Here is a 22,948-nt window from a genome sequence, read left to right on the forward strand (position 1 = left end):
GGGAGGGGTGAGACTCTAGGCATCCGTGCTGGGAATGGGGTATTTGTTTAGCACATCTAGCAGTGTTCTGAAGGGGAGGACTCAGAAAGGCTGCTCAAAGGGGTCCCCACCAAATTCCAATGGGAGGCTGGGAAGCAAAAGCAACAGCTGATCCAAGTTTACAAGCCTGTCACTCCTGCATTTACTTCGGCCAGGAAGGACAATCAGGGTTAGCCACTTCGTATTTCCCACCCCAACCTCTCTTTTTCTCCCTCCCCAACCCCTCTGCTTCTGAAACTTTAGCTTAAATACAGGAACACAAGAAAGGGAGGGGGTGCTATTAAAAGTAAAGCAACTAGTATAGCTGGGGCAAACTGCCTCCCAAAGCCTTTCCATGGTAGTTAACAACTGACTTACTTTAAAAAAAAATTGAAATAAATATTACACAATTAATAAGCAAGTAAAGTTATCTTAAAAACCATTAATTCATTTAGTCTTTGAAACTATACTATGAGACAAATATCACTATCATCTTCCATACCAAATATGAAGAAACTTAGGCCTATTTGGCTTAGAGAACGTGCTTATGGCACAGAGCCAACAAAGCTGTCCTGCTGCGAGCACTGGCTCTCTGTGAAGAGCTCAGCCCAGGGAGCCGCTCGGGCGTTCTCCAGGACAGCCACAGCACCGTGACTCCCGGGCCTTTCCTTCTCCCACCCACCCTTCCCGCCTGAGGTTTACATTTAAAGCACTGCAGCCCCACTCCACCCATGTGGTCAGCCTTCTCCTTACACACCATTAAAAAAAAATTAAACACGAATTTCTCTCTTAAATATATTTAGACTCAAGTGATTTTAAAAACAACTTTGAGTTAGCCTGACCAGGCAGTGGCGCAGTGGATAGAGCGTCGGACTGGGATGCAGAGGACCCAGGTTCGAGACCCTGAGGTCGCCAGCTTGAGCGCAGGTTCACTGGTTTGAGCCAAAGCTCACCAGCTTGGACCCAAGGTCTCTGGCTCTCTGGCTCGAGAGCAAGGGGTCACTCAGTCTGCTGAAGGCCCGCGGTCAAGGCACATATGAGAAAGCAATCAATGAACAACTAAGGTCTCACAACGAAAAACTGATGATTGATGCTTCTTATCTCTCTCCGTTCCTGTCTGTCTGTCCCTGTCTATCCCTCTCTCTGTCCCTGTAAAAAAAATAAAATAAAAACAACTTTGAGTTTGCCTGACCTGTGGTGGCACAGTGGGATAAAGCGTCAACCTGGAACACTGAGATTGCCAGTTCAAAACCCTGGGCTTGTCTGGTCAAGGCACGTATGCAAGTTGATGCTTCTGCTCCTCCCACCCATCCCTCCTCCATCTCTAAAATAAATAAATAAAAAATTTAAAAATAAAAATGAGTTTGTTTTGGGGTCAAATGCCTCTTTAAATTTACCCTTTCTCTCTCATGTTTTAAAAATATTCTTGCCTGACCTGTGGTGGCGCAGTGGATAAAGCATTGACCTGGAATGCTGAGGTCACCAGTTCAAAACCCTGCCCTTGCCTGGTCAAGGCACATATGGGAGTTGATGCTTCCTGCTCCTCCCCTTCTCTCTCTCTCTCTCTCTCTCTCTCTCTCTCTCTCTCAACTCTCTCCTCTCTAAAATGAATAAATAAATACAAAAAAAATTAAAAAAAAAATTCTTTAGTATGTTAACCTATGACAAACAGCTTTTGAGAGTTGGTTGTAATATTGCTCAATTCAACATGATGTGTCAGAGATAAAAGTAATTTATGTATCTAATTATTTATTCCCAAAGATGCAGTACTATAGGACTACTAAGAGATCAGGATAATAAGCAGCATACAATTATCTAGCTATTTGCGCACTTGAATTTTAATGACTATATACTTGCCAATTTTACTGTGTTACTTTCAGCCTTAGGTTCACAAATAATTCAAAAACTGTTAATTCTTTGATACCCCTGGTGTCAACCTGACCATTTAGTCTTTGCCCCCAAACACAACAAAGAAGTGGAACTCTCACATCCAGAGCCTGTCAACAAGAGAGGTTCAAATGGAAATAGATCCAAGACAAGACAGCAGCGCAGCTGAAAGGGACAGTGAACAGTGAACCACTGGAACTCTCCCCCTGTCCTCATGCCAGGTGGCCTGCGCACAAATCCAGTTACCAGCTACTTCCGTTTTCTCTTCTCCTGATATGGACCAGGTAGTGACAAATCTCTTCCAGGTCTGACACCTGAACACGGAGGTCTTTCTTCAATACCAAACTGTTACCTGAAGACCAGAATTATCCAGCCCATAACTGTCAATAGTGCTAACTGGGAGACCCTGGGGTACAGGGAAGACATGTCACTGAGCAAACAGGTGTAAGCTCAGTGATGGCTATAAAAGAGCAAGTGACTGATCTCCTTCAGGTTCATTCAGAGTGCAATTAGAAATAAAGGTATTTTTATCTCTATGTACTTCAAAGACCATGAAGACTCTCCCAGACACGTTCCCTTTGAGTCCTGGCTCTAGCAGAAGCAGGCTTTGCGCTAATCCAATCTCATTCTCTTTCTGAGACTGCTGCCTGGTGTTGGGGCTCAGTTTATAACTGTGAAATGGACCAGAATGAGTGTGATCAGTGACCTCAGAAGAGGTAAAGGGACCATCATCTTTACCAAGGGCCCTGCCCCCAGATGCTAATTCTTCCACTTATTCTAATCCATTCTTCTTGCTCCTTATTTGCCACCATTCAGAACTCGCCCGTTAGGCCTAGCTGGATGATTCATTCCTATTATACCGGGCACCCCTTTAACACCAGTCTGGATGCGCTACTAGTGCATCCGGCTTCAGATTGGAGCCAGAAAAATCTGACTTTGGTTCTGACCTCTATACCTCACTGTACCTCAGTTTCTCAATTTGTTAAAAGAGAGAGAGAGAGAGACTATAATATCCTTTCAAAGGATTTTGTAAGGGTTAATGGAAGTAATACCTGGCCCCTGTGGGCATTTAGTTATCATCATTCCAATTTCTGAACAAACAGGCTTCTTTTCAAATCTACTAAGTTAAAATCCTTGGTGCAGGATGTCACAGCTCAACCTGAACGCTATGACTACCTCTCCTCAGGCCAATTCTCGCCTCTAATAAGTCAACCTCATAAAATGCCTGGACCTTTATGACAAGCAAAGGAGGGCAGCAAATTATGGTAAAGAACACTGGCTTTGCCTTCTTTGTCCCATTCCTTCAAAGAGCGGTCACTTAGGGTCCAGGGGCAAGTACTACCTCTGCCCTGCCTTTTCACCTTGATTACACTTTTAAGTGCGAACAGATATCCTGCTTGCAGCATTAATCATAGGTCCTAGAAAGACACCCTCCACTAACAAACACAGTTCTGTCTCCTTTATGCAGTCTCAACAAATCCCAGCAGACTCAATTTTCCATGTGCTTACTGCTACTTCCTCCCATAACAGAAGGGTGGTAAATAAAGCACAGGATTTGGAGCCTGTTGGGTCTGGGTCTGAATCCTGGCATCAGCACTGATCAGCTAAGTGACCTTGAGTAACTTCACTTCTGAGCCTCAGCCTCAGCCTCAGTTTACTCACTGGCAATATGAAAACAGACTTATCTCTAAATAACAGACCAATCTATTACCTAAAGAACTTAGAGAGATGTAAATAAAGAACCTATAGCCATTCAATATAGTAGCAATTATTATAATCTCTAGTCGTTACAATGTTAAGACTCTTAGTTAAAATTTCTGCAACAGGGAACATTTGTGGAATGAAATGAGCTATAGCTGAGGAGTCCAAGATTACATGAAGTCTCTCAATGCTCTTACAGGGGTCCCCAAACTTTTTACACAGGGGGCCAGTTCACTGTCCCTCAGACTGTTGGAGGGCCGCCACATACAGTGCTCCTCTCACTGACCACCAACCGGAAGTGCGGCGGGGGCCAGATAAACGGCCTCAGGGGGCCACATGCAGCCTGTGGGCTGCCGTTTGGGGACGCCTGCTACAAGTAGATACATGCTCCCAACTCCGGAATCCTTTGAGAGGATTTCCCTGGCTCACTCACAGTTTATGAGTCTGCTCTTGTGGATCACTGCCACACCTTGTACTGAATTGAACATGTGCTATTTATTACCTGTGTCTTCCTACCTGATCCCTCTTTGAGGCTATGAGCTTTCTGAACGCAGAAATGTGGCTTATTTTCAATACTGAGATACAAAATAAGTGTTTGTTAAATAAATACCCCCCCAAAGCTGCAATTTTTAATACTTGCTAAGCAGAGTCAATTCCTATAAGAAAGGAATCTAACTTTTCCCTTTAACCAAATCAACTGCATTAGAACCCAACTGTGTTGACAGCATTGAGGCAAACACTAAAATGAAGTCAGAATTAACACAGCTTGCACCCTGTCGTGCCTTATTTAAATCACCAAGATTATAAAACACATTCCTGTAACCTGGCCCAATCCTGTTACTCATGTTCTGCCTGAGGCTCCCCTGCAACTTTTTCTTTTCCTTTTTTTTTTTTTTTGAGAAAGGCAGGGAGAGACAGGAACATGGAGCTGCTCCTGCAGGTGCCCTGACTGGGGTATCAGACCGGCTACCCCCGCACTCCAGGACAACGCTCCAACTGACCAAGTCATCTCACCAGGGCTTAACGTCTTTTTATTTTTTCCCAGAGAGACAGAGAGAGGAAGGGAGAGAGGAAGGGAGAGAGGAAGGGAGAGAGTGGGGTGAGGGAAGGGAAGCATTCGTTGTTTCACTCAGTCGTGCATTTGTTGGTTGTTTTCCACGTGTGCCCTGACCAAGGATCGAACCTGCAACCTTGTTGTTTCAGGATGACGCTCTTAACTCACTGAGCAAACTAGCCAGGGCTGCAACTTCTTTTTAACAGCAGTTTCTTGGCACACTGTTTAAATCCTTAATTTGATTCCAATGGAAAGCACGACGTTCTCATTTTTAGTTCTGATTCTATCTTACTAATGTCTCAATGTACTTGTTATTTTATTTTTCCCAACACTTTAAAGCAGATTCTTCCAAACCACACCTTCTCCCCCTTCAACAGCTTTTACACAGACACCTCCCTACTTAGCGGGCAGGAAGACTACATAACCACACCAGCAAGGATGGGAACTGCCCAGGGCTCCCAAGTGGAGAGAAGTCTTTGTATATAAAACTGGTAGGAATACGAGGTACAGAAAAAAGTATATACTCTTTAACAGAAAGTTTAGTATGACATGAACAAAACAGAGAGCAGACTGCCAGTGAACTCAGCTTCCTGGAATTCAGCCTCACCATTGCCTTCAAACAAACACGCTTTTACTGTCCCTGTTCCCGTGGAAATGACCTGAGAGCTCTCACCTTTGCTTCACAAGTAAGTGTTAGGTGCCTGGATCAGGGACAAGATGACATCTCTGAGTGTACAATTTTCACATGATGCCTGGACGTCAGAGGAAGGATCAGTTTTCTCATCATGTGCTCAGAGAAGCAAAGATTCCTTCCCAATATGTTGAGAGATTAATGCACAAGGGTAGGGGATTAACCACTGGACTCGAGAATGACTGTTATCATTCTAGATAACAGTCTAGAATGTTCTTTATAGCCAGGATAAAAAGCTTTAAGTAACTGGGGACTTTTTATGGGGGGGAGGGTGCATTTTGATACTATACTGGATCAAACCCAAGTAAGTTAAGTAATTTTATAATAACTTACCTGGAACCCTGGATCTCAAGAAATAGAGAAACTTCCCGTTCTTGGAATGCATGATGGCTCTCTTAATGAACTCCACCACCGACTGACAGCGGTCCTCAAACTTGGGGTGGCACCACAGGCTGAATGTTCCTGCCATGGAAAATTCAGAAGAGGTAAAAATATAAAACATTCTTAAAAGGTCTGGGAGGCTGGATTGCACATTTCTACGATTCTCACTTTTCAGAGGGCAAACTTTATTGGCAAGCTGAGTCAGACAAAGGTCCCTCAAACCACTGTTCCTTGTTCTATAATTACCGTATTCCCCATGTATAAGATGCACCTTAATTTGGGAGCCCGAAATTTGAAAAAAAAAGTATTACATAAAGTTATTGAATTCAAGTTTTATTCATCATAAAATTCATACAACTCCTCATCACTGTCAAAACTCCCATCCATTAGCTTGTCCTCATCTGTGTCTGATGACGAATCACTGTCTTCATATATTGCCTTGTCCTCAGTTCCATCTATGGCAATTGAAATGCCACAACCACTGTATAAGATGCACCCAGTTTTTAGACCCCAATTTTTTTGAAAAGGGAGTGCATCTTATACATGGGGGAATACAGAATGGAAATAAAGATATTGCCTTTAATAAGGTATCAGTTAGGTCTTACAAGGCTTTTGTTGAAGTAAAAAATAAATTCAAGTCAGAAAAACGATATAAAAATACTCTGTTGAGCCTGACCGGGCGGTGGTGCAGTGGATAGAGCGTCAGACTGGAATGCAGAAGACCCAGGTTCGAGACCCCAAGGTCGCCAGCTCGAGTGAGGGCTCATCTGGTTTGAGCAAAAGCTCACCAGCTTGGCCCAAGGTCGCTGGCTCGAGCAAGGGGTTACTCAGTCTGCTGAAGGCCTGCGGTCAAGGCACGTATGAGAAGGCAATCAATGAACAATTAAGGTGTTGCAATGTGCAACGAAAAACTAATGATTGATGCTTCTCATCTCTCCATTCCTGTCTGTCTGTCCCTGTCTATCCCTCTCTCTGACTCTCTCTCTGTCTCTGTAAAAAAAAAAAAAAAAATACTGTTGAATTTTTCTCAGTAATATTTTTTTCTAATACATTTCCTCAGGCAAGGAAAACAAACAAAGAAAATAAACAAACAGGACTACATCAAACTAAAAACCATCAATGAAACAAAAAGACAACCTATTGAATGGGAGAAGATATCCACCAATGATACATCCAATAAGAAATTATATCCAAAATTTATAAAGAACTCATATATCTCATCACCAAAAAAACAAACAATCCAATTAAAAAATGGGCAGAGGACCTGAATAAACACTTCTCTTCTTCTTTTTTTTTTTTTTTTTTTTTTAAAGCAAGAAACGGGGAGAGACAGTCAGACAGACTCCCGCATGCGACCGACCGGGATCCACCCGGCATGCCCACCAGGGGGCGACGCTCTGCCCACCAGGGGGCGATGCTCTGCCCCTCCGGGGCGTCGCTCCGTCACGACCAGAGCCACTCTAGCGCCTGGGGCAGAGCCAAGGAGCCATCCCCAGTGCCTGGGCCATCTTTGCTCCAATGGAGCCTCAGCTGCGGGAGGGGAAGAGAGAGACAGAGAGGAAGGAGAGGGGGAGGGGCGGAGAAGCAGATGGGCGCTTCCCCTGTGTGCCCTGTCCAGGAATTGAACCCGGGACCTCTGCAGGCCAAGCCGACGCTCTACCACTGAGTCAACCAGCCAGGGCCTGAATAAACACTTCTCATAATCTTTTCTTTTCTTTTATTTTATTGATTTTAGTGAGAAGAAGAGAGGGGGGAGAGAGAGAGATAGAGACAGGAACATAGATCGATTCCTGTTTGTGCCCCAACTAGGGGTCAAACCAGCAAACCTCTGTGCTTTGGGATGATGCTTTAACCAACCAAGCTATCTGTGACACTTCTCCAAAGAGGACATACAGATGGCCAATAGACATATGAAAAGATGCTCAAAGTCACTAATCATCAGAGAAATCCAAATTAAAACCACAGTGAGATATCACCTCACACCTGTCAGAATGGCTATCATCAATAAATCCACACACAAGTGTTGGCAAAAATGTGGAGAAAAAGGAACCCTCGTGCACTGTCAGGAATGCAGGCTGGTACAGCAGCCACTATGGAAAACAGTATGGAGCTTCCTCAAAAAATTTAAAATGGAACTGCCTTATGACCAGGGATTCTACTTCTGGTTATATATCTAAAGAAACAAAAAACATGAATTTGAAAGAATATATGCACCCTTATGTTCACTGCAGCGTTATTTACAATAGCCAAGATAGGTAAGCAACCCAAGTGCCCATCAATAGATGAGTGGATAAAAAAGTTGTGGTACATATATACAATGGAATATTACAGCACCATAAAAAGGAATGAAATCTTACCATTTGCAACAGACTGGATGGACCAAGAGAATGTTACCTCAAGTGAGATAAGTCAGACAGAGAAAGACAAATACCATATGACTTTGCTTCTATGTGGAATCTAATGAATAGAATAAACAAACAAACTAGAAATATCTCATAGATACAAAGAACAGAGAGATGGTTGCCAGAGGGGAGGAGGGTTGAGAGGTTGGTGAAAAAGGTAAAGGTATCAAGAAGTACTAACTGGTAGTTACAAAACAGTCACAGGGATGCAAAGTACAGCACAGGGAATATAGTCAGTAACACTGTAACTCTATGTACGTGTGTGTGTGTGTGTGTGTGTGTGTGTGTGTGTGGTGTAAAGTGGGTACTAGACTTACTGGAGATCACTTTGTCAGTTATATAAATGTGTAATCACTATTCTGTTCACCTGAAACTAATATTGAATGTCAACTGTAACTGAAAACTTAAAAAAAGACTGCCACAGCAAAAGTGAGTTTAAATCGATTTCCCCTCAAGAAGGTCTAAGTCTTCAAGTATTCACAGGACAGTCGAAGGAAGAAAGGAAAAGCGGTTTTGTGGGTATTACCCAGTCCATGTATGTATTGGGCACACACAAAAAAATGAAATTCTAAGTCTTTTCTTCAACTTCTAAAATTCCACACCCCAACACATTATAAAGATCCCAACCCAAACTTCAGAATCCCAAAGGTAAAAGGGAATCTGAACTCTAATGACTTCAAAAAAACAATAAAACTTCAAAACTAAAGCTCTAAATCCAAAAGAATCGCCCACAGAGGGGATACTAAATCACTCTGGAGAGCCGCAGACCCGAGTCCCTCTGCTACTCTTACAGGATCACTTAAAAAGACGAAGACAAATGCTCCATTACAAACGGGCAACGCAAATGCCCACAAGGCTTTTATTAAAATTTCTATTTATTCAAGAAAGAAAAGTCCCTTTGAACAAAAAGTAATTGGAGAACCATTTGAAAGAGCTCTCTCACTTCTTGCATCTCACCTATCAGGAACCTAGAGGTCAAGCATTTCTTCATCATTCCCATGGCCTACTCAATTATCATTTTAATAGGTTTATAAAAATACTTCACTCTGAAATGCTTTGTTTTGTATTTTTTGTTGTTTGTTTGATTTTTGCTTTTAGGAACAGCAGGAAAATAGGCAGTGGTCTATCCCACAGTTGTCTCACTAATTCTCAGGTCTTTGAACTGAAGATCCCTTCTCTGCCTGTATCTCTAAGGCAAAGGTGGGGGCAGGTGAAAGCAAGAACAGAGCTGTGCGGACCTTAATAGCTACTTCCACTGCACAAGAGAAGCACACCAAATAAATCCAGCAGAACATGGCTAAGAGCAGAAAAAACATGGTAGTGCCTCAGAAGAGCATGAAAGAGACTCTTATTTGAGATGCATGTCTTTACAGCTCTTTAAGGCAACCACATGTGCAAAGAGCGTGAGGGATGGGATGGGCAAGTTCCTCAAACTCCCCAAAGTTCTCTACACTTTTACAATTTATAGCATATGCAAGTATATAAAAAAAATGATATATTATCCAGACCTATCACCAATAACCATCAAGTTTCTGGCCCAAGTCAAGTACAGAATGCCCTGTTGCAAAGTCAATCCAGACAGCAATGTCTAACAAGTCATCTTCTAGACATGACGGTGACATTAAGCATAACATGACTGCAAAGGAGGGGGTATCACCTGGGAGGCAGGTCGACAGTCTAAAGCATGCTGATTCCACAAACTCTTAGAGTTCTGATGACTGTCTCCTAAGAGACTAGAAAGCTGATAAAGAGGAATTATCATCACCACACTGACTTGCAGAAAAAGCTGATATGACTATCAGGGAACAGAACAGTATGGGGTCAACACTAAATTCTCCCTTTTGTATATATGATTTAATAGAAAGTATCTCTAGCACTGGCCAGATGGCTCAGTTGGTTAGAGCACCATCCTAATGAGCAGAGGTTGCCAGTTTGATCCTTGGTCAGGGCACATACAGGAACAGATTAGTGTTTCTTTCTCTCCCCCCCTTTCTCTCTCTCTAATAAGTAAAAAGAAAAAAAGTATATCTCTAGAAATTTAATTATGAACAAAGTCTGGGAGAATTTGTCTAGGTTATTTCTTCCTTCTACCAAGAAAGTTTTACTAGCTTTGTTCAGGCCCTCCTATTTAGGAAACAAGATGCTGAGGATACTTTTAAACCAAACCCCTAACTCTCTTCCCTACCCCTGCCCACTTTTCTTCTAGTGACTGAAACCTATGAGATTTCCCCCTCTACTCACAATTCTATTTCTATGAATCCTTCCTATAAAAAAGTCAAATAGCAAAGGCAGAAAAAGGCTTCCTCCCAACACCAGCACCTCTTACCTCTGTAGTGCTCCATTCTAGTGTGGTGGGTGATACCCTGTGATCGAAAACTGAGGCTCAGGATATAACGAGGATCAGAGCTGTCTCGTACCAGGAAAGAACCATCTGGCTTCCCTTTCAGCTTCATCTCTGCATCTTCCCAATTCATTGGTCCCCAATACCAACCACACTAACAAAGATAAAAAGTGGTCAAGTGGTTAACAGAACAGAGAAACATCAAAGTGTTCGGCGCAGTCTATCTTACCACCGACGGACCCCTCACTTCCAAAATGTTTCAGTAAGGAAAGGCTGTAAGAGTATCTCAACACTAGCTGTAAACATCAAGCTCATTATACTTTCAGCCCTCCAAAGTAACAGAAGAGTAATTCTACAATTCCATTTCCAAGGCCCTACAAAAAAGAGGGACCTGGGTCAGTTAATCTGCCACAATCAGCTTAGACTACGTAAACATTTCTCCACAACTTTTCCTTACACGTTCAATTACTTTCCCCCAAGATTCAACTTACAACATCTTTTATGAAATTGATAATAGTAGCACATTGTTTTGTCACTAAAAATATAGAAACAAGGAAACTACTCTTCCTCTAAAAATGATAAAAGGAATAAAAGGGAAGCCTTTCACCAATTAGGGAGCGGGAGAGGAGGTGGGCCTCCCCACTCAGGGGCCACCCACCTTCTCCAGCTCCCGAAGGCTGGCTGTGAAGCTGCTGGAGTCGGGCCGGTAGAGAGGGCACTGCAGGTGCTGGGGGGGCTGGCTGTGCGCGGATTCAGCTGCTCGGATGGGAGCAATCCGGAAAAATGCATCTGCAGGGCAAGCGTGGTGGTCACTTGTTTACCCTCAATACTCCCAACCACAAGTTGAGCCTCCCCCCAAAACAGAGATGCTAACTGAGGAGGGGCAAGGCATTAGAAGCTAAGCTGAAAAGGGTGAAAGCCAAAGCAGTGGGAAAGAGCTGATGGGCTGGAACAAAAAGCTGTGTGGGCTGTGTGAGCTGTGAAGGATGGGTGGGGGCACTGAACCCCAGGACGGGGAGGGGCGCTGCTCACTAACCTGACTAAGGTGACTACTTCAGGGCCTTCACCAGCCTAGTGCGATTCCAGCTTCTCCCACCTCGAGGTGAAGTGCCGGGAAAGCAGCCTTGGAAATAGTGACTCGCTTACTTGCCCAGGAAGTGTAACGGTTTTGCCAGGCAAGTAGGAAAGAATGCTGATTTCATTCATTTTACTCCTTGGGTACTGGAGGCTGGCAAAGCAGGGCATGGGCCACTAAATGCTTCGTACTTATTTACAAGGCTGCAGTCAGTATCAAAAGCTTAGAAAAACCACAGAACTTTGAAAACCAGCAACATATTAAACCTCCTCACTATCTTGAAATTAAGATAATTTCCTCAGTGATGTCCATTCAAGGATTAAAAAAAAGTCTTAGCAGCAAAAAAAAAGAAAGAAAAAATTTCAATAATCTTTTATTTCTAACAAAAATCAGATTCAACTCCATAAATAAAACAGGTTAGAAAACTCAGTTCTTGGCCTCATTTCCAAGGAGTTCTGGACTAGCCAAGGGGATAAAACTTAAGCTTTCTCATAAATTCTGTTATATCCATAAATAGATTTCTCCCATCCTTCAAAGTTTATCACTTTGTACTCCCAACTCTTGCAAGTCTTGCCTCTAAACTAAGCTAACCTGGGGCATGGGGTGGAGGAGGCGGAGGTAGGGGGAAAGACTGCAGGGAAGACCCCATCGGAGCCACAAGGACAGATGTAGGCAGCGTCCCACTGATATCATCTAGAAGAGAGAACAAAAGCAAGACGTTCAGAACTAGGAATACAGAATGAGCAAGGTGAAGCAGAGGAGAGGGCGAAGGATTATCAGGCTGCACTCTGGGGCAAAATGGCCAGACCTTCACTCTGTCTTCTTGCTCAGAGGGCAACAGTTATCTTAATCTGGTTTCCTCTGCTTGAAAGCAGTAAAGTAACACTATGCCTAAAGCAGCCCAGAGGCTATAGATTCAGGGTAAGATAAATACAGATATAATCAACATATGGGTAGTAAATGCTATAATAGCATGCAGGTAAGAGACCCATTCAACTGCAGGGAGATGAAGGGAAGGGACAGAAAATAATTGGTTCATCATTAGAAACCCAGGAGTTTATCTGGTTCCTGGCAAAGAACACTGGGTCTGTAGAGCTCCCCCGCCCATCAGAACAAGAAGACAGAGAGTGGAGACTATACCTAGGAGGCTGAGGCTTCTTCTCGGAGGAGGAGGGGGAGTTGGAGGGTGTGGAGAGGTCAGGCCCCGCTGAGAGATGTCCACATCCACAAGTGACACTGTTTCACCTGAGGGATTCATGGAGCAAGCATGTTATAGAGCACCCTGCCCAAAGCTGAGGCCAGAGCACACGGAAGCAAAGGGCAAGCAAGGGAAGTTAGAGGTCCATGGCTCTCAAAAAGCTCAACATCTAATACTCCCAGGGCTGGAATTACCCTCCAAACCCCTAGACAGGCAATTTTATTTATTTGTTTGTTTGTTTATTTTTATTTTTTCCCTGTTAACAGTCAAGGATTCTTTAGGACAAAAACATGGGCTTGACAGTGGAACAGTGAACTAATGTGGTCCTGCCACTGACAATATAACCTTGACCAAGGGGTCTTCTTTATTCAAACAGAAATCACATCACTTATTTTTACAGACTTGTATACCAATTTCTGCCTTAAGGAGCAAGGCAAGCAGCTTGTTACAAGCCCAAATGGACGTAGAGAGCAAGTGCCAGAAAAATGTACGAATTGCATGGTACACTGAATGCAGACAGAGGTTTCAAAGCTAGCCCCAACTTCTGCATAAACGGTTTTCCATGTCTAGAGTTTTCAGAGTATTCACTCATTAGAGAACCGATTTCAGATATCAACTAGTTCCTAATAGCTGAGACTATAAAGCTTGAAAAGTGCGTTTATACCCTAATAATTAACTACTTCCACAGTCAGCCAAGTCAGGTAAGCTGCTCAGTAGGAACCTGTTGGGGTGTGGAGGGTGGTATGTGGTTTCTCTTTATTTCCCAGCATGTTATGCAGTTCTGTTCTCTGCCATATACATTCTTCTTGCCACCCAGCCCTATCTACCCTCTCTCCACTGAGTCACCAAAGGATGAAGGGTATTTTAATAACTAGGGATGACAACCAAAAATATGTTTGTTTTGGTAGGTCTGATCTACAAGTCAGAACTCTGGAGTTCTTTACCTTGAGGTTATTTCCAATACCATTTTTAATTCAGGAGGCTGAATCAGCCCCTCAGCTAGATTCTAATTATTAATAGAGACCACTGTCTCTAGAAGGTCAGAGACCATTGTCTCTAGAAGGTTCAGAATCTAATAATAAACAGTTTTTTTCATATGTGCCTTGACCAGGGCGCTACAGCAGATCGAGTGACTCCTTGCTCGAGCCAGTGACCTTGGGTTCAAGCTGGTGGGCCTTGTTCGAACCAGATGAGCCTGCGCTCAAGTTGGTGACCTTGGGGTCTCGAACCTCGGCTTTCCGCATCCCAGTCAGATGCTCTATCCACTGCGCCACTGTCTGGTCAGGCTAAACAGTTTTTTGTTTGTTTTTGTTGTTGTTTTTCCAAAGTTCTTGAACACTAACTAATATAGTTTAGTAACTGAGAGCCTAGCTACCCAGAGCAATGCAAAAAGCCAGACAAATGTTTTTCCTAAAGAGTCAGAAAGGTCTAGATTGTAGGTGTAGAGTCTCAATACAAATATATAATTCAAAAGAGCTAAGGCTGTCTGAAACAAGAACACCAAACCTAAAACTACAAATGTGGGTGTTCCTTTAGAGAGGAAACAATTATTAATTAAAAAAACATATGATTACAGGATAAGATTCTTTAATTCTAGGCTTGGAGTAAGAACATAGGCCTCCCTCTCCATCTGTGCCTATTACGGGCACCAACTCACTTGTCCTGACAGCTCTCAGCCGTCTATGCCGTAATGGGGGTCCCACTAGCCCACCTGACATCTTCTGGAAATGTCTATTCCCTAGTCATAATTCTTCCAATTATCTTTTTGAGGGACACAATACCAAAAGTTTGAAATTGGGATTTTTAAAAAGGCTTCTCAGCCACAACCAATGAGTGCTGTTTCTGAGACTTGAGGCAGTGTGCTGAAAACCTTTTATACAGCTTATTCAAGCGGGAGCTTCACATCTGACTGACATAACAAAAGGTCTCCCGCTCTGAAAAAGTTCCCCACTAAAGAGAAGGCAGTTGCCAAAGGACATTCAACTGCTTTACTCCTTTAGCAACTGTGTTCTTTGCTGCAAGAGGAGTTAAACTTAAATTAGATATAATGAAGAACTCTAACAGCTGCAAGAACTGCTAGCCCCTAAAATGGGTATGACAAGAGTTCACATAATCCCCTTTGCCCAAAGACTTTAAAAATAGACCAGATAACCAGGGCTCGTATTTATTTGATAACCCATGAACTCCCTTGGAAGCAGGGACAGGAAATGTATGACTTCTAGAGAGTCCTTTACTCACTGTAAGCCTATAAATTTGTAATTTCTCTTTTTAATTTATATGTGATGACCCTGAACTAAGCACTGCATAACTGCCAGGGGCACCTAATTACCAGCAAACAGTCACTACTCAAACCATAAAGCATCCAAAGTCAAGAACACATTCCGCACCGTGAAAACAGCCTTGCCCCAAACCCAGCAGGCATGGGATGAAGCAAATAGCTGCAGACAGGCCCGCAGCTCCCTCTGCGATGCGTCTGTGAGCGGTTCCTGACAGGCCTCAGAACACTCCTGCTTTCAGATGTCAGAGAAAGAGAAAGAGATCACCATTACCTGTGAACAGGGGGCTGAAGGAGACTGGAGAAAAGGCACTTTGAGTTCTTGTCAACCTGGGTTTCCTAGGGGGTGAGAAAGCACACAGAGAATAAGGGGAGGTGCATTTAAATCACTACAGTACTCAATTCCAAATGCACTGAAAACAAAGCAAATCCTAGTCATTGTTAGCAACACTTTTGTATTAAAGCCTAAAATTTAAAGGGGGAGAATAAAATAATTAAGGCAATTTCTTAAATAGATCTGGCTACAGAATTCACCAGCCAACAAAGCAATGAGAAATCTCTTTGGATCTCTCCACACCCAGCACATTAAGAGTCAAGTACACTGAGTGGTAACTAGCAAGTCCATTTCTAGAGGAAGGAAGTCAGATGCACAGTTGATTTTCATATGGGAACCAAGAAAAAGGCTCTTGACCTGACCAGGTGCCATCTCAGAGCAACAGCTTGCCCTCTGGGCCTGCCCGAAGGGACAGGAGGTCCCAAAGTGAACCAGGAAATATATTTGGACTTGAGACCAACACTGCAGGATGCACATGTAATCTTCAACCACTAACACCTCTGATTTCTGCACAAATGTCCCAAGCTATGGGTTAAAACCATCAACTAACAAGGGGGTCTCTTCAGGTTAGAAGGCCCCTTCCTCTCTGAACTGTCAGTCATATAACTCCTCCCATGACTTCTCCCTGATGCTGCTCCTGTGAAAAGATACACAAAAAGTGACTTTGCTGCATACCAATTTCATGCCCTTCAGACAGAAATGAAAGAAATCTGAAGACTGTGACAAAGCCTGACCTGTGGTGGCATAGTGGAGAGAGCGTTGACCTGAGACACTGAGGTTTCCGGTTCAAGGTCCCGGACTTGCCTGGTCAAGGTACACGAGAGAAGCAACTTTTTTTTTTTTTAGAGAGAGAGACAGAGAAATGAAAAGCATCAACTCATAGTTGCAGCACTTTAGTTGTTCACTGATTGCTTTCTCATATGTGCCTTAACCTGGGGGCTACAGCCAAGCCAGTGACCCCTTGCTCAAGTCAGTGACCTTGAGCTCAAGCCAGTGACCATGGGGTCACATCTATGATCCCCTGCTCAAGCCAGCAACCTCGGGGTTTCAAACCTGGGTCCTCAGCATCCCAAGTCAACGCTCTATCCACTGCGCCACCGCCTGGTCAGACAAGCAACTTCTAGTTGATGCTTCCTACTCCTTGACCCCCCCACCCCCCACCTTTCTCTCTCTCTCCCCCCCTCCTCTCTCTAAAAATTAAAAAATTAAATATTTAGACTTTCTGGCTAAAAGTGAGCTAAGCTAAAAAAACTCATTTCAGGACCAGTGAACTGACTACAAGGGAAAGACTCATGGAGGTGATGAAAATAGTGATATTTTTAAATTTATTGATTGATTTTAGAGAAAGTGGAGGGAGGGAAGGAGGGAGGGACAAAGGGAGGGAGGGAGTGAGATTGATTTGTTGTTCCACTCATTTATGCATTCATTGGTTGATTCTTGTATGTGTGCCCTGACCAGAGATTGAACACACAACCTTAGCATATTGGGAATGATATGGTTAAAATAGAGCATATTGGGAGCCTGACCAGGGTCCATATGCTCTATTTTAATTGTGGCAGAGGTCATGATGATTATATATATTTATCAAAAATTAATAGAACTGGACACCTAAAAAAGGTGAATTTTAGGTGATATATAAATCATACCTCAATAAACCAGACATTTAAAAAACTCCCACCACTGATTTGAGTGCCTGAGTCTGGGCTTTGTGGCAGGCTTACCTTCCAAAATTACTCTCACCCAAAGACTAAATGAAACTTCAACTGCACCAACTGAAGGGGAGTGGAAAACAAAGAAAATCCTATTTAAAATTATTTGATTTTGCCCTGGCCGGTTGGCTCAGCAGTAGAGCGTCGGCCTAGCGTGCGGAGGACCCGGGTTCGATTCCCGGCCAGGGCACACAGGAGAAGCGCCCATTTGCTTCTCCACCCCTCCGCCGCGCTTTCCTCTCTGTCTCTCTCTTCCCCTCCCGCAGCCAAGGCTCCATTGGAGCAAAGATGGCCCGGGCGCTGGGGATGGCTCTGTGGCCTCTGCCTCAGGCGCTAGAGTGGCTCTGGTTGCAACATGGCGACGCCCAGGATGGGCAGAGCATCGCCCCCTGGTGGGCAGAGCGTTGCCCCTGGTGGGCGTGCCGGGTGGATCCCGGTCGGGCGCATGCGGAAGTCTGTCTGACTGTCTCTCCCTGTTTCCAGCTTCAGAAAAATGGAAAAAAAAAAAAATTATTTGATTTTGAGGCCCTGGCCGGTTGGCTCAGTGGTAGAGCATCGGCCTGGCGAGCAGGAGTCCCGGGTTCAATTCCCAGCCAGGGCACAATTCCCTCCCCCTCTCCTTCCTCTCTGTCTCTCTCTTCCCCTCCCACAGCCAAGGCTCCATTGGAGCAAAGTTGGCCCGGGCGCTGAGGATGGCTCTGTGGCCTCTGCCTCAGGTGCTAGAATGGCTCTGGTTGCAACAGAGCAATGCCCCAGATGGGCAGAGCATCGCCCCCTGGTGGGCGTGCCAGGTGGATCCCGGTCTGGCGCATGCGGGAGTCTGTCTGACTGCCTCCCCGTTTCCAAATTCAGAAAAATACAAAAAAAGATAAAAAATAAATAAATAAAATTATTTGATTTTGGCCTGACCAGGCAGTGGCGCAGTGGATAGTGTCAGCCTGGGACACTGAGGACCCAGGTTCGAAACCCTGAGATCACCAGCTCACCAGCTTGAGCATGGGGTCATAGGCATGACCTCATGGTCACTGGCTCAGCTGGAGCCCCCAGGTCAAGGCACGTATGAGAAGCAATCAATGAACAACTAAGGGGTCACAACTTATAATGCTTCTCTTCTCTCTCCCTTCCTGTCTGTCCCTCTCTTTCTATCTCTCTCTCATTAAAAAAAAAAAGAATTTTTTTTTATTTTGGAAGATCTCTATTAATTTGTGTTTTAACAGATAGCTGAGATTCTCAGAACTCACTTCAAACGAAATTTCAAAACCATACTGAAAATATCTCACTCAGAAACAGCCAAGATGCTGGATTTCCTCTCTTGGCCTATCTCACACTCCCTCTGCAATATCCTTGATGCTGAGACTTAAGAAGTCTACTGGCCTTTGGTAGCATAGGGATAATGCATCAATCTGAAATGCTGAAGTCGCTGGTTCGAAACCCTGGGCTTGACTGAACAAGGCACATACAACAAGCAAGCAATGAACACCTAAAGTGAAGCAACTATGAGTTGGTACTTCTCACCCCCACACTGCTCTGTAAAACCAAGAAATAAAATCTTAAAAAAAAAAAACAAAAAGAAGACTAATGATGCTGCCCTGTGTAAATGCCCCATCCATGGTGCCCACAGAAGAGATGGCTGCATCTCAGAACAAGACACACACACACACACACACACACACACACACACACACGGTCCCTCTGTTTATGAAAGTTGCTCATGACAGTGTGCAGCTTAGTTCCAACACTCCAGAGGGTTGCAATGGTAGGTTAATTCCACTGGACATGCACTTTAATACTGAAGAGCTTCCAAATTGATTTTTATTTGATATTTGTAGGTACAACATTAAACTCAGCAAGCAGAAACCTAAAGCACTGGCCTTTCAAAGGGTTCACACCTCAGCCACTTGGCTGTTTGCCTCTTTTCAGAGGAAGCTGCATTCCTCTGCCATCTGCCCATGCTGGGGACGAATCTCTTCAGTGCCAAGCACTGAAGAACAGCAGTACCCGAATGCACACAGCTTGCAGAGGCCTTCTCACTCCACCTCATCTCCCCCGCCCCCAACATTCTGAAGACGAAAATCGAAAAATCGGAGTTTCTAGGAGCCGGAAAAAGAAATACATATGAATCTAAACCCCAGCAGAGCCGTTTAAGAGCCCTGGGATGTCTTTTTCTGTCAAATAAGGGGGTCTCAGAACTGGCAGCTTGGAGAGGTAGAAGGTTTAAGAGGCTGAAAGGCTAACAATAAATGAGTGCTTCCTTCTCTCTTTGGGGAGATGCAGTCTAACTGAAAAGCCAAAGCTGTTTCTGTCTCAAGGATCCTGAGAGCATTCTAATGGCAGTCACTTATGAAAAGACCAATCTAGATGACTCAAAAAAACAAAGCAAGGGAATGATTAACATAAAATTCAGGATGGTAGTTATGGTAGCTGTGGAGATTACATTAGGAAGCAACACAGAGGTCTTCAAAGGTAACAGATAGCAGCACTCTATTTGCTAAGCTTAGAGATGAGTACCTAGGAATGCATTTGATTGTTATTATAGTGCATATACTTTATATACCTCCTTTTGTATACATGAAACATTTAAAGTAATGAAGCCCATTCTAAGCTGGATGTGCTATTGTTTGGAAAGCACCATGAATAACACAGATAACATTTTCAACTAACCTTTCTATACCACATTCCCATGTTATTTTATTCCTTCTCAGATCACCCTGTTGAGCAATAGGGTGCAAAGTTAAGCCACTAACTTTGCCAGAGGGCCACGTACACCTTAGTAACAGAAAGACTTGGGAGATGGCGTGGGGCAGGATTTGATGGGCTATGCCTCAGGTGGCAGAACAGGACCAGGTGGCAGAAAACCTTGGGCAAAGGCTTTCTTTGAGGCTAAGCAGTCCTTTGGGTCAGCTATGCACTGCTTGTGCAGCAGGTAACAAAGAGACAGACTGTCCCTGTCCATTTCTACTCTGCAAACTGTAGATCTGTGGGAAAAAAGGAGTTAAAAGCATTAGACCTGACAGGCCGACAACACACTGATATAACTACTTGCCACTTTTCAAATTCCCTGAAACCTATTATAAACAATGACATAGTAACGCCCTACCTTTCTTGTCCATTAATCTCTACTGATGTCCTAAAACACTCGTTCTTTTCTAAATCAACTTCCAAACAAGAATGTCCAAATGTCATGTTTTACAGCCTCAATTCACCTCTGCCCCTGCTAAAGCACACAGTGCCAAGTCAGCCAGCCTGTGCCATTTTCAACACATCACAAGCCGGTGTCTGTTCATGTGCTAAGCACAAAAACCATGTGTTCATTTTTAGTTCCAACACAGACATCTGTGCAGCAAGGTCAGATTCAAAACTCCATCATAATCCAACTAAAGAACCTATAGAGGAAAGTTCGAGGGAAAAGCCAAAAAGTGTACCAAGGTCTAAAACCTTAGCAATGATGTTAGCAGGGAAGATATTAAGGAGTAAAGACAAGACTCAAGGATAGAGATTTCTGAAGTCAAGTAGTTCATTCCAAATGAGAACTGCCAACCACAACCTCTTCGTGAAAAAGACCTATGGAGTATGGACTTAAAACCTAAACAGAGTCAGAACTTCCTCACCACACCATAAGATCATTTTGCTCTCAGCATGTTCTCCTACTTCTTAAAAAATACCCTGTGAACCTAAAGACCCTGGAAACAGTGGAAAGGGTTCCTCACGTCTGCCAAGTCTATCCACAACAACAGGGTCTCACCTGATGCCAAGGCAGCTTGCCTCTTCCCAGAATTGTATCTCTTTTCCCAAATAGATAGGAAACAACTACAGAATTGTTCTTCCATTTTTCCACATCACGACTATGAAGATCAACGGTAACAGCCTCAACTGTTAACTCAGAAAAAAAAAAAAATGAACAAGGTACCCATTTACAACTGAGTGTGTATTATGTGATGATTCAAAAAAAGTCAGATCAAATGCCATTTCCCACCAAATAAAAAGAAAGACAATCAGTTCAACATATGTGAAACAGAAAAGGGAACTTCACTGGTTTTCCTGAAATAGCAATTCTGTATTACACTGAAGCCCACAGGCATCAAGCCCAGCTCTGTGAATTCTAACATATGTGTTTAATGCCGAGCCCAGTTCTCCACAACAGAAACGTGATTAGTTGGTGGGCCCATTTCTTCCTTCGCTTCAAAAGCATTCTCTAAGCTAAAGTCCCACTAGACTTAAGACTCAGAATATCCAGGCAGGTCACTTGGCATGCTCTAAAGCACCTGAAAGGAACTAAAGTTTTGCTTAATGTTAAAATATGGAAACTGTTAAGCCTTATTAAATTACTGTAGATAGTGTTTTCTAGTGATAGCTACAGGAAAGGTAGATATTAAGAAGATATTAAGAAGAATCATGCCCAGGGGTTACTATAAAAGCCCCAAATTACAGCATACAGCAAAGACTACAGACTCCAATCAACAATAACGAGGAAGTCAAATACCTTTTGGCAAGAGACTGAAATTTCTCACAGCTTCCAGGTCCTACCAATCAAAACAAGAGAACAAGCTAAAAACCCACTCATCCTCCCTTCCAACAGGGTGGACTTACTTAGGAGGTGCAGATCCACAGAAATCACAACTACCCTGGCCAGACTTACCAAGTTTCCCGCAGCTGCGAGGCTGCCAGCAAGACTGGCACATAGTAAGCTGTGCAAAAGCTAACAAGCAAATCTAACAGCACCACATTCTAAGCAATATATATATCACCAGTTCAATCTTATTACTTTTCCAAAAGCATAAAATATTCCATCTCCATTTCTCTTGTCTTCACTCTATTCCTACAAGGACAGGAATCACCCCCATTTTACTGATGAATAAAAAGGGAGAAGGATGAAGAAGACAAATTTGGCCAGCATCCCATAGCTGATGCTGGAGTTCTAAATGGAATCTAGATGTTCAACATTCTCTATCCAACATGCTGCCTCCTAAAAGCAGTCAACCAAACATTACACAAATACCTAGCTCTTCTCCAATTCATCAGAAAAAGCCTTTGGACCAAAAAATGTAATTCTCCAGTGCCCTGAACTAAGCTTTGCAGAGCTACAGCCCAATTTGCTCTGCAGCAGAAATATGTATTGTGCTTAGTGTGAGCGTTGGTAACAGAGCAGCCAATGACCATCAAATTCTGCTTCCGAAGGCAAAAAACCGTATAATGTTATATGCCTTTCCCTCTTCCTAATCTATTAGATGAAGCAGCTAATTTCACGCCACACCTCATATGTGGCGTCTCTGGAATCTTAGACTAAGTCCTGGTCAATATGGAACAAAGGCAAGACAAACCACAAGAATATTAGCAATCTATCCTATGTCATTACCCACAGCTTCAATCCTGCCCCCCCCATATGATGAAAATTTCATCTATACTGGTAAGTGGAGCATCAGATGCAGAGCCTACTACAAAAAAGCTGTTTCAGCAGCCACACTTTTCAAGACCTGAGCATTAGGTCACTGGGAGGCAAATGCAGAAACAGGTCTGCCTTAAGAGGTAACATGCATCAACCTACTTTCCTTAGGGAGTTTGGGTTTGGTCAGAACCCCCAAGAAAAGCCCCCTGGCACAGCTGCTCAGAAGAAGGCAGCAAAGGCAAAGTGACCCCACACTTTCCTTTTGGAGTACCCACGTTCCCTCGGGAAAGAGAATTCCAGAGATAAGTGGTTCCCAGTCCAAATCGTGTTTTAGGATCAACGGGGGAGCTTTTTAAAAATTCAGATTCTTCAGTCCTCAGACACACTGATCTTTTCCCAAAGCTTCCCACAGGTTTCTGGAACACACACTTTTCAATTTATTCACCTACCTGTTCTTCAGCCTTGGGTTGTGGCTGCCAGTGTGTCTCCAGAATCCATC

At 43.6% G+C, this 22,948-nt stretch overlaps 1 protein-coding gene across 1 annotated transcript in view; it reads right to left on the bottom strand.

Annotated features, from left to right (window-relative positions):
- Positions 1–22,948, bottom strand: part of SOCS7 (suppressor of cytokine signaling 7) — a 35,030-nt gene that overhangs the window by 10,054 nt on the left and 2,028 nt on the right. The window contains 6 exon segments of the mRNA XM_066364384.1: positions 5,685–5,813; positions 10,461–10,629; positions 11,134–11,264; positions 12,142–12,243; positions 12,691–12,795; positions 15,298–15,362. Of these exon segments, the coding sequence (XP_066220481.1) occupies positions 5,685–5,813; positions 10,461–10,629; positions 11,134–11,264; positions 12,142–12,243; positions 12,691–12,795; positions 15,298–15,362 (701 nt within the window).

The sequence above is a fragment of the Saccopteryx leptura genome, chromosome 2, assembly GCF_036850995.1.
Source record: "Saccopteryx leptura isolate mSacLep1 chromosome 2, mSacLep1_pri_phased_curated, whole genome shotgun sequence".
In the NCBI taxonomy this organism is placed as follows: Eukaryota; Metazoa; Chordata; class Mammalia; order Chiroptera; family Emballonuridae; genus Saccopteryx; species Saccopteryx leptura.